Here is a 12,441-nt window from a genome sequence, read left to right as displayed (position 1 = left end):
AGAGAAGTTTTTTAAAAAGAGGAAGATTTGAAAGGCAAGTAAGAATAACTAAAAATGCCTAGAAAACTATAACTTTCAATTTTCCTAAAACTTTGTATCTCATTTTCATAATATTTCTTTCAGTTAGGATGGCCTTAAACATTTTAAGTGTATAATCAGAGACATAATATCCAAAATGTAATAAGACTCTCCAAAAAGGTTTAATATTCTTAGATGGGAAAATATGGAAGAAAAAAAAAAGGCAAGATTTCATTAAGATTTCATTAAGTTAAAGATCATAAGATCTACATGGAAAGATACAGTAATGTAGATGCAGATTTCACTAAGTAGATGCAAAAAGTACGGATGATATGATTCAAACATGGGAGTATGGATCATGGTGCATAGGAAAGCTCTGACACCCCAGCTGCAGAAGATATTACAATAGTCACTGTAAATATGGATGAGGAGTATCCTACCAGGATGTAGGTAGCATCCTGGACAACATGGGAAAAGATGCTTCAAAATGCTTGACATAGTGGGTTAGCACAGGAAGATTTAGAATTAATTATAGTTAATATGCAAACATTAAACTTTGCATCAATATTTTTGCACCATGAAATTTGTGCATATTTGTATTTTAAGTATGTATTTTAATATTTAAAAGAATTCAGTCTGTTAGGTTCACAGATCAACCTTACAATCCAATATAAATTATGTAATTGAGCAAGAGCTACATTTCTGTTTTAAAGTAAAAATAGCTCATAAAGTTTATAGATAATACTAAACATTTAAAAGAACATAAGGCCCACCCTCTGTATTAGTTTAACTAGGCTTTATAAATTATTAAAGTACCTAGGAAAGTTTGATTTGTTAAATCAGACCTCAAAGGGGAAATAAAAACCTTTAAAAATTATAAATGCAACATAAAAATTTTGCTGAAATTACTTTTTAAACGTGACCAAACATTCCTGAAGCTTCCCTTAAAAGGTAGATCAGTAAAAATTTCTAAATATCTAATTTTGTAGCATAAGATAATGTTTTTACATTTTCTAATATATTGGGTATTTTTTAGAATCAAAGAAACTCTTGAATAAACTTTTTGTTTGCATCTAAAAGTCACCCCCAGCAGATTGAAGGGGGTTAAGATGGCAGCATAGTAGGAGGACCCTAGGCTTGCCTCCTCCCAGAACACAGCTAGATAAAACCCAAATAATTCTGAATACCCAAGAAACCACCAGACAACTGACAGAATAAACTGCACAACTAGAGGGAGAGAAGAGGCCACATTATTGAAGGGAGGAGGTACCTGATTTGAGGGATAATCACTCCGGATATAAATGGACTAAGAGCTCCAGTCAAAAGACATCGAGTGTCAAGATGGATTAAAAAAAGACCCATCCATATGCTACCTATAGGAGACTCACTTTAGACCCACGGGTTGAAAGTGAGGGGACGAAGAATCCATCATACTAATGGACATCAAAAGAAAGCTGGGAAAAAAAAAAAAAAAAAAGAAAGCTGGAGTAGCCAAACATACAACAAACTAGATTTTAAACCAATGACTATAATAAGAGATGAAGAAGGGCACGACCTCATAAAAACGGGGTCTATCCAACAAGAAGATCTAGCAGTTGTATGCATTTATGATGCTAACTTGGGAGCACCCAAATATATAAATCAACTAATAACAAATATAAGGAAATTCATCAATAATACAACAATAGCAGGGAACTCTGACACCCCACTCACAGCAACGGACAGATTCCCTAAGCAGAAGATCAGCAAGGAAACAGTGGCTTTGAATGACACACTAGACCAGGTGGACTTAGCAGATATAGTCAGAACATTTCATCCTGAAGCAACAGAATACACATTCTTTTTTGAGTGCACATAGGACCTTCTCCAAAATAGATCACACACTAGGTCACAAGTCGGGCAGGCCTCAACAACAAAAAGACTGAGATCATATCATGCATATTTTCCAACCACAATGCTATGAAACGTGAAGCCAACCACAAGAAAAAATTTGGAAAGACCAGAAATACATGGAGGTTAAAAAGCATCTTAATAAAGAGTGAATGGGTCATCCAAGAAATTCAAGAAGAAATTTAAAAATACATGGAAACAAATGAAAATGAAAACATGATGATCTAAAACCTTTGGGATGCAGAAAAAGCTGCCATAAGGGGGAAGCATATAGCAATATAGGCCTACCTCAAAAAGAAAAAAATTCTCAAATACACAACTTAACCTTGCACCTAAAAGAGTTAGAAAAAGAACAAATGAAGTCTAATGCCAGCAAAAGAAAGAAAATAATAAAGAGCGCTAATAAATGATATAGAATTAAACAAACAAAAAAAGTAAAACAAATCCACAAAACCAGGAGTTAGTTTTTTGAAAGAATTAACAAAATTGATAAACCCCTAACCAGACTCATCTAAAAGAAAAGAGAAGGGACCCAAATAAAAATCACAAATGAGAGAGGAGAAATCACAACCAACACTGCAGACATATAAATAGTTATAAAAGAATATTATGAAAAATTGTATGCCAACAAATTGGGCAATCTGAAAGAAATGGATAAATTCCTAGAAACATAGAAACTACCAAAACTAAAACAGTAAGAAAGAGAAAATTTGACAGCCCCGTAACCAGCAAAGAAACTGAAGCAGGAATCAGAAATCTCCTAACAAACAAGAGTCCATGGCCAGATAGATTCCCAGGGGAATTCTCTGAAACATTTAAGGAAGAACTAATACCTAGTCTTCTGAAGCTGTTCCAAAAATAGACATGGAAGGAAAAATTCCAAAATCGTCCTATAAGGCCATTATTACCTTGATCCCGAAACAAGGCATTGCTGAAAACTACAGAACACTAATTAAAGAAACTGAAGAGGACACAAAGAAATGGAAAAATATTCCATGCTCATGGATTGGAAAGGCAAATATTGTTAAAATGTCTATACTACTCAAAGCAATCTACACATTCAATGCAATCCCTATCAAAATGCCACCAGCATTTTTCACAGGGCTAGAACAAACAATCCTAAAATTTGTATGGAACCACAAAAGACCCTGAATAGCCAAAACAATCATGAAAAAGAAAAGCTGGAAGAACACAATTCCAGATTGTAAATGTTTATTACAAAGCTATAGTGATGAAGACAGTATGGTGCTAGCACAAAACCAGACATATAGATTAATGGAACAGAACAAAGAACCCAGAAATGGACCCACAACTATATGGTCAACTAATCTTTGACAAAGCAGGAGAGAATATCCGACGGAAAAAAAGATAGCCTCTTCAACAAATGGTGTTTGGAAAACCAGACAGAGACATGCAAAAGAATGAAACTGGACCAATTTGTTACACCATCCACAAAAATAAATTCAAAATGATGAAAGACCTAAATGTGAGACAGGAAACCATCAAATTCCTAAAGGAGAACACAGGCAGCAGCAACGTCATTGACGTTGTAAGAGAAGCTTCTTACTCTAGACACACCCCCGGAAGCGAGGGAAACGAGCAAAATGAACTACTGGGACCTCATCAAGCTAGAAAGCTGCGCAGCAAAGGAAACAATCAAACTATAAAGCAGCCTACAGAATAGGAGAAGGTATTTGCAAATGACTTATCTGATAAGGGTGAGGACCCAAACTCCACGCAGAAGTTATCAAACTCAACACCTAAAAACAAATAATCCAATTAAGAAATGGACAGAAGACATGAATAGACATTTTTCTAAAGAAGACATTTAGATGGCTAATGGGCGCATGAAAAGACACTCAACATCACTTGTCATCGGGAAAATACAAATCCAAACCACAATGAGATCCCACCTCACACCAGTGAGAATGGGGAAAATTAACAAGGCAGGAAACAACAAATGTTGGCGAGGATGTGGAGAAAGGGGACCCCTCTTGCACTGTTGGCAGGAATGCAAGCTGGTGGGGCCACTCTGGAAAACAGTATGGAGGTTCCTCAAAAAGTCAAAAATAGAACCACCCTACAATCCAGCAATTACGCTACTGAGTATTTACCAAAAGTTCACAAAAATACTGAACTTAAGGGATACATGCACCCCAATGTTTACAGCAGCATTATCAACAATAGCCAAATTATGGAAAGAGCCCAAATGTCCATCAACTGATGAATGGATAGAGAAGTTACGAGGTGCACGCATGTGTGCGCACGCGCGTGTGTGTATACAGTGGAATATCACTCAGCCATCAAAAAGAATGAAATCTTGCCATTTGCGATGACATGGATGGAGCTCGAGTGTATTATGCTAAATGAAATAAGTCAGATGGAGAAAGACAAATATCTAGGATTTCACTCATATGTGTAAATTAAGAAACAAAATAGATTCACATAGCAGAAGGGTGGAAAAGAGAGGGAGGCAAACCATAAAACAGACTTTTAATGATAGAGAACAAACTGAGGGTTGCTGGCAGGGGGGTGGGCAGGAGGGTGGGTTAAACGGGTGATGGACATTAAGGAAGATATTTATTGTGATGAGCCTTGGGCGTTGTAGTGCATGATGAATCACTAAACTCTATTCCTGAAACCAATACTACATTATATGTTAACCAACTGGAATTTAAATAAAACCTTGAAACTACAAAAATAAATAAATAAATGTCACCTTCAATGACATTAAAAACTCACATCGACACATATATAGTCCATAAGCTTATTGATGTTTATATTGAGATTTTCAAAATGAGTTTTTTTTTTTTTACTTCTTAACCCTTTATTTCCTGACTAATACAAGTTTATATGCTTTGCCTTACATCCTAAGGTTAGTTTTCACACAAAGGAATGCTAGAACACAAAGGAATTATCATTTTGGTATATTTTAGGTAATGTCCTATTATAAGGACTGTATCACAAAGTGTTTTTAATATTTGTTAGATTATCTTTAAAATCTTACATAGTACCAATAAAATCATCAGTGAAGGGAATTCGATTTAATAGTTAATTGGGTTACTGTTTAGTATCTATGTCATTTAATAGTTTTTAAAAACTCATTTTCTTTTTAAAATTTTTTTAAATTTTTATTTATTTATGATAGTCACGGGGGGGGGGGGCAGGCAGAGACGCAGGCAGAGGGAGAAGCAGGCTCCATGCACCGGGAGCCCGATGTGGGATTCAATTCCGGGTCTCCAGGATCGAGCCCTGGCCCAAAGGCAGGCGCCAAACCGCTGCGCCACCCAGGGATCCCTCATTTTCATTTTAAGAGGCAAATCTGAAATTTCTCTAACTGGAAAATCAGTTATTTTCAAACTTAAATTTTGTTTCAGATTTTCATATAGTATTTTTATCTACATGACACCATAATATACAAATTTTATCAAGACTTAGGGCAAGTACCAAGGGAATGGCACTTTTCCCCTGTAGAGATAATAAAAGAAAAAAATAGAGGTTTTAAAAAACCATGTTAGCCAAGTTACAACACATCCTGTGATTCCCTCTTCCCTTTTACAAATAATGAGAGTTTAAAGAAGGAAACCTGACTAGGTATATAGAGTAGCTGTATCTGGTTTCAGCTGTTCATACCTGTACAGGAGTTTTATCTATTATCTAATTACTTATCAAAAAAAAAATCTCTCCAGTGGTGTTTATTCAATATCATTGTCAAAGGACCCTAGAGTCTTAGCCCAGCTCTAAGTAGCACATCTTTATTCCTTCAATGAATACGATTATGCATTTACAGTGCGCTAGACGATGCATCTATATAAAAGAGTAAGACCTTCTCCCTATCCTAAATGTTTGTGAAATAAACCAAAATTCACAGTACAGACATATACATGTGTGTATATATACAAGATAAATCTTTATGACATCCTAAGCTATGTCATTTCTGTACACACAAATATTTTAAAACCGCCATAGCTTACTTAGAAATGTGAAATTTGAGGGTGCCTGGGTGGTGGAGTCGGTTGAGCCCCTGACTCTTGGTTTTGGCTCAGGTCATTATATCAGGGTAGTGAGACTGAGCCCAAGACAGGACCCACACTCAGCTCAGTGTGGAGTCTATTTGCCCTTCTCTCTCCCCCTAGTTCCCTCGGCCCCTCCCCCTGCTCACTCTCTCTAAAATACATAAATAAATAAACCTTCTTTTTTACCTTCTTTTCTTTTCCAACAAGATTTTGAAGGTGGAGATTAATTCAAGATATGAGGTAGGAGTCACATAATTGTATCTTTGAAGTTCAACATAGAAGGATGTAGATAAATCTATAGTAGAAGTGTGGAAGCTTTTACACATGCTGATACAGTCCTCTCGTATTTCCTCTGACATTTCAATTTCTTCCAAGAAGCGCGAGGCAACTGCCTGGAGTGCATCTTCAGGCCATGACTAAATTTAAGATAAACGAGTTAGTACTTGATCAAAGTGGCTAGTCTAGCGTAAGTTACTGCTGCCATCCTTTGCGATTTATGGGTGTTAGAAACGGAAGGGAACACGTGAGGGATGAGGCTGGAGGGACACTGCCATGAGGAACTTCCCTCCCTACTCCCACCCAAGGACTTGCACACTCAGGGCCGAGAGCCAGGAGCTAGTACAAGTAATATTGATTCTTCATGGTCTGTTCAAAGGTCACAGAAACTGTTCATGAACATTGTAGGAGTAAAGAAGAGGAAAGGCATTAAACTGATGGAATGCCTATTTCCGCGTGCATCCTACCTGCACCATCCCAGCCAATTCTCCCAATAATTCTCTGAAAGTAAATGTTGTCCTTTCCACTGAACTCCAGAAGAGTATGAATGACTATTTCCTTGATTTCTCTAAAAGGTATCTCAAACGCAACAGGTCCAAAGCGTGGTTCCTAACTCCCCCCAGATAATCACCACCTTCCCCAACTTTGTAAACATCCCCAACATCCGCCCCTATTCTCCAGCCAGAATGCAGGAATCCTCCTCGATACCCCTCCTCCTCCTCAACCCTTCATCACCCCATGCAGAAGATCTATAGGCACCATCCGCACGATCGCGTCCAAATCCTTTCTCTTCTTCCTACGCCTACCACGGCCATCCCAAGTCACCTCTGTTTTCGTCTGCTTGGAATGTTCCCAGAGTCCTGGCCGGCTCCCGGCCTGTGTGGCTCCCTACAGCTGCCGGAGCGATTTTCTTCCAAAGGTAAATGAGCTCATGTCACACTCCTCAATTAATAATGCTTCAAAGACTTCCTAGCACACTTCAAATCCAAAACCAACTCGCTTGTCTCTGCCGATGGGCCCTTGCCACCCTTCTGACCTCACCCCTGTCGCTCCGGCCTCAGTTTCTCTCCACCTGCGTCTCCACGGCCCCTCCCTGGCCTCTGCCCAGACCCTCTGAGCCCTGGCACCTTTCGTCTGGCGAGCCTCCCCTTTGAGGTCACCTCTTCGGAAAGCCTTTGACTGCCCCGTTGATGGAACAGTCCTTTGCTACCTTGGTTGTCTCTAGAAAAATCAGCTTGGGATCAGAAGCCTGGTCTATTTCGCTTCCGGCTTTTAGAAGAGCACCTGCTATTGAGCAAGGGGCTCCGTAAGCTTGCTTCGCAGGAAAGCGTGCTAGCAGGAAACGGAGGGACAGAGGGGCCATGGAGTTCCCCCCAAGGTCACATGCTGACACAGCCACCCCCCCAGGGGCTCTGCTGCAGGCCCCAGCTTCCCCACTGCACCCCGGTCTTGGCTGCTCTGGGTGTCCTGAACCTGAAGTCTGCAGCCACGGGGTCACTCCGGCTTTCTTGCCTTTGGCTTCCTGTAGACGTTGGCTAATAGAAAACAACGGGAGGAGGGGGAAGTGGGGGGGGAGTCGTGCCCCCTCCCCGGCATCCCTGCAGGAGCTCAGGTCTGGGCCTCTGCCTCCCGATCCTGGGATGCAGCTCTCCTGCCCGGCTCCAAGCTCCAGGGCCGTGCTTTCCCCCTCCTGCCCCTTTACCCCCCAGCGGTAGTGACAGCTCCCTGTACTGCCCCCCTTCCAACTGCTCGCCTCCTCCCCCTCGGATCCCTCACCCCTACCCCCCCAGGGACAGCTCCCTCATCAGCTCTTGCAGGGAAGCCTTCCAGCGGGCCTTCTCCCCGAGCCCCCGACTGCTACTCAAACCTCCCCTAAAGCCTTCTGTGAAATGTTGGGGTCACTGAGTGTATGTCAGTGAGAAAATGTTTGTCTCTTACGACTTCTTGAATTTGCACAACACATCATCATCTATCAGAAAATTCTGCTTGATGCATCTATGAAAGGAGCCACGGTGATGACAAAGACTGGACCGTTCTAGAAGTCGACCTAAGGTCTGCCCAGCAATACCTGAAACCAGTCAATGGTGCAGCAGTTAACAAGAGCGGGGAACTTGCGGAGGCGAACCCGGAATGCATCCCCGATGGGACTCATGGCCAGGACGACGTGCAGGTGGTTGCGACAGCGATCGATGAACATATTGAAAAGGGCTATGGGGCTCCCATCGGTCTGTTTGGTCTTATCCCGTTGGCGATCTAACTGCCGCATCTTGTCACAGATCTCCTGCTTCTCATCCAACGGGAAGAGGTTGGGGACCTCCCCAGCGTTCAGCAGGTTGTTGACATCTTCTAGAAAGGACTCCCTTTTAATCTGAGTGTCTGTGAACAGGAAGACCCCCTGCATCTCACCTTCGGCACATTTCCTTAGGATCACTTTTAAATCCTCGTGCCACTCAAAATGACCATAGCCCTTGGAGATTTCAACCTGAAAAACGGAATAATCAGCCATGTGGGCAGCTAACCGGGTGACAGACTGCCTTCCACTCCCTCCGACCCCGACCAGAAGAGCGTGGCTGCGGGGCTGCTTCAGGATCCTGGAAATCCTGCTGATGTGTTCTATGGCAAATCGGAATAAGACCAGGCTCATGGTTTTTTTGCTCATGTTATTGTATTCTTCCAGGTGAGCTTCCACGATCACCCGCAGATTATCCACATCCTCGATTTCCCTGTAGTTGGTGTCCTCCCTCCTGGGGTCGTGGAAATCACAGAACATTAAGCTACGCAAGTCATCTTCTCCTACCACCCCGTCACCGTCGAAATCTAAGCTTTGGAAAAGTTCCTGAAAGTCTTCGTCCATGTATTTTTGCAAAACTTCTCGAATGTAGTTGATAAGCCAACTTCGATCTGCATTATCCAGAAGACGATCATAATACACTCTGAGGACCTAGAGGGTAATGAAGCAGCAGCATTAGGCGCCGATTCTTCTGGTTTTGTGCTTTCATTTACATATTAATCTCAAGTCACAGAAAAAGGACTCTCAGGAAAATTTCTATGGGTTTTATTAAAAGCATAGCCACGTAATCAGGATGTACTCATAATAATGCTTGTTTTAAATATTAGTTTTGATCATATATATTTGAGATGATACACAGTTAACATTCAGTTACGAATAAACCAAGATAACTTGGGGGCACTGAAGCCGATTAGAGAGGTGCAAAGAGTATGAATGACTAGAAAAGGAAAAAAGGGACTAGAGAAGGTTAGTGGCTGCCTTTGCTCTGGTCACTTAGATATAGATAAGGAAGCTGGGTATTCCCTTGCCATGATCCTTCCTTTTTCTAAGCCGGGAAATATTCTGAAAATTATTGACAAATGGATAGTATTATTTTTTTGAGCTCACTTTTTTGGAAAAAAGAGTGAATGTCTTAGGTGAAAGCCAAGTTGGTTTTGCACATTTATTATCTTTAAGTCACCGCAGAGGACAATCTACTAAAATAAACTCTGGTGATATGCACATGTTACTGGATTATAAGAAATAGTTAAGCAGGCTTGTCACAGAAAACAGCGATTTCCTCAACATGGTGTAATTGTCCCTTGGTTACTAACTGTTTGGACTGGACTATGTCCCTCTCCACTCCTCCCCCTCTTCCCCCCCCCCACCCAGTTCATGTGGAAGTCCTACCCACCAATAGGACTATATTAAGAGTGACATCCTTTAAGGAGGTAATTAAAGTTAAATACAGTCACAAGGGTGGAACCCTAGTCCCATAGCCCTAGTCCCCTAGGACTGTCCTTATAAGATGAGGGTTTCCACTCTTTGCCTGCAGGTACACAGAGGAAAGGCCAGTGAGGACAGTGAGGAGCAGCCATCTAACCACACTTGGTGGCACCTTGGACTCCCGGCCTCTGGGACTAGGAGGAAATAAATTTCTGTTAAGCCACTCTGCTTGTGGTGTTGTGTTACGGCAGCACTAGCAGACTAATGGACGTACGCTACAAGCAGTGCATGTCTGCAGTAGCAGGACTTCTGTCATTTGGGGGAAATTACTGAAACCCGCCTGCATCAGCTGGAGCTGTACCTGTAAAATACCTGCTTTGCGTTATATTCCAGATGTATGGCAAAAATAAAATGACAGCGTATGTGGAAACACTATAAAATTCAGAAGTAAAATCGTGACAAACCACCTCGAAATCAGCCTAATGGTGTTCAAGAGTAGTGATTTGAGTGTTTTCACTATTGTCACTATTGTCAAGCTGGTGCCAAAATAGTGTCCCTTTTTCTAGCAGTGGCGGCTGCATACGCAAATGGTATGACTGAGGCTTCCTGCATACTCTAACCAGTCCAAGAGCTATTTCTTTATGGGGCAACCTAGTTGCCCGATGTATGCCCATCATCCCCTGCTTGGATTGAGGGCTGAAGACCATGTACAATATTCCTGTGGGAGGAGAAACCTAAATCAAGCCCACCTCACATATCAGGTGTCAGGGCCTAAGAGGAATCAGTATGCTGGGATCTAGCTGGCAACGTGGCAAGAAGCTAAGGTAGGGTTTCTCAAGGACTGTCACCACACCTGTACCGACTCATCTGTTGTGCTGGCAAAAATGCAGAGTGCAGGGGCCCACTCCAGGCCCTGACTTGAAAACTTTGGGGATGGTGCCTGGGAATATCTTTTATTTTTCGACTTTTATTTCTTTACATAAGGTACAAAAATCCAAAGTGTGCAGCTCCAAGAATTTTTACACAGGTGACACCCTGTCACCACCACCAAGATCAAGGTACAGAACACTCCCAGCGCCTTAGAGGCTCCCTCCCATGCTCACTTCTGTGGACACCCTCCCCTCTCTACCCTGTGATCCTATTGCCCCCCTCTTCCATTTTTAAAAGTTTGATATGTAAAATTTTTCTATTATAAATCTACATGATTATCAGAGAGGCAATTTCTGGAATATTTTTATTACATTGTACTTTTGCTTTGAGTTTATTTACCTCCAAGCCTTAATTACAGATTGTTTTAACTGATACCTAATTCACATATCATAACATTCGCTCTTTTAAAGCACGTAATTTGGTGGCTTTTATAATATTCACGAAGGTAAGCAAGCATCATAACTATCAATTCTAGAACATCTTCATCATCCCATGTGGAAACCCTGTACCCCTTAGGAGTCACTCCTTATTATTCCCCTACACTCCCCACAACCCCTGGCAACCATTAACCTATTTTCTGCCTCTAGGCTTCTTTCTCTTAACACGATGTTTTCCAGGTTAATCCATGCTGTAGTATGCGTCGCTATTTCCTTTCAGAGCTGAATAAAGTTCCATTGTAAGTACATGCCACATTTTGTCCAGGCATCAGCTGATGTATATCTAGGTTGTGTCTACTTTTTGTTTATTATGAATGATTCTAATAACATTCCTGCATAAGTTTTTGTGGGGACATATGTTTTTGGTTCTCCTGGATATGTGGCCAGGAGCAGAACTGCTGGGTCCTATGGTAACTCTGTGTTTAACGTTTTGAGAAACTACCAAACTGTTCTCCACTGCAGCTGCACCATTTTTCATTCCCACAGGCAGTGGGTGGCGGCTCTGACCATCCTTACCAATACTTGTTATTAACTGTCTTTTTGATGACCACCATCCTAGCTTCCCTAATGATTAATGATGTTGAACATCTTTTCATGTGCTTATTGGCCATCTGCGTGTCATCTTTGGAGAAATGTCTATTCGAATCCTTTGCCCACTTTTAAATTAGGTTGTCTTTTATTTATTTTTTATTTTTTTTAGGTTGTCTTTTACTGTTGAGTTGTTATGTTTTCTGGATATTAGACATTAGATATTGCGATTTTTTTCCCCATTCTATGGGTTGTCATCTCATTTTCTAGATACTATCCAATGAGGCATGAAAAAGTTTAATGAAATAAATTTCATTTTTAATGAAATCTAATTTATTTTTTTTCCTTGGGTCACTTGTGCAGAATAACTACATTTAACAAAGCAAACCGGATGTTATGTACACAAATGTTTGAAAGCCATGGAGAAGTCAAAGAGAACGTAAAGTAGTAAGCCAATTTCAAACCTAAAAAAGCATTTATTAAAATTATATTAGCTCTTTTAGTTTGGTAAAAGTGTCTGGAAAGGAAAGGGGCATCTAAAATAGTATCTGTCATATATTAGACCTTAGGAAATCTTTTTTGAGTGAATAGGAACAAAGCACAAATAGAGTGTTGAGTTCAAGCACTTCAT

At 40.9% G+C, this 12,441-nt stretch overlaps 1 protein-coding gene and 1 long non-coding RNA gene across 12 annotated transcripts in view; one reads left to right on the top strand and one right to left on the bottom strand.

Moving 5' to 3' along the window:
• The window catches only part of DNAH7 (dynein axonemal heavy chain 7), a 234,340-nt gene that overhangs the window by 95,917 nt on the left and 125,982 nt on the right, over positions 1-12,441 (bottom strand). For all 4 annotated transcript variants that reach the window (XR_012024865.1, XR_012024864.1, XM_072812865.1 and 1 more), the window contains exons 41-42: positions 8,269-9,141; positions 6,111-6,340 (exon numbers count right to left, since the gene is read on the bottom strand). Coding sequence is in view for 2 of the 4 variants with exons in the window: in XM_072812865.1 (XP_072668966.1) it covers positions 6,111-6,340; positions 8,269-9,141 (1,103 nt within the window). In the remaining 2 variants the exon portion in view is untranslated. The remainder of the gene's footprint in view (positions 1-6,110; positions 6,341-8,268; positions 9,142-12,441) is intronic.
• The window catches only part of LOC140625537 (uncharacterized), a 136,613-nt gene that overhangs the window by 60,795 nt on the left and 63,377 nt on the right, over positions 1-12,441 (top strand). Inside the window, exon 4 of one of the 8 annotated variants that reach the window (XR_012024867.1) lies at positions 12,174-12,257. The exons of 5 other annotated variants lie outside the window; for them this stretch is intronic. This is a non-coding gene — a long non-coding RNA (uncharacterized lncRNA). Of the gene's footprint in view, positions 1-6,131; positions 6,184-6,579; positions 6,727-12,173; positions 12,258-12,441 lie in introns of those variants that run through there. 2 more of the 8 variants (XR_012024870.1, XR_012024872.1) reach the window with 2 other exon arrangements.

The sequence above is a fragment of the Canis lupus genome, chromosome 36, assembly GCF_048164855.1.
Source record: "Canis lupus baileyi chromosome 36, mCanLup2.hap1, whole genome shotgun sequence".
NCBI lineage: Eukaryota > Metazoa > Chordata > Mammalia > Carnivora > Canidae > Canis > Canis lupus.
This window is presented reverse-complemented; position numbering and strand designations above follow the sequence as displayed.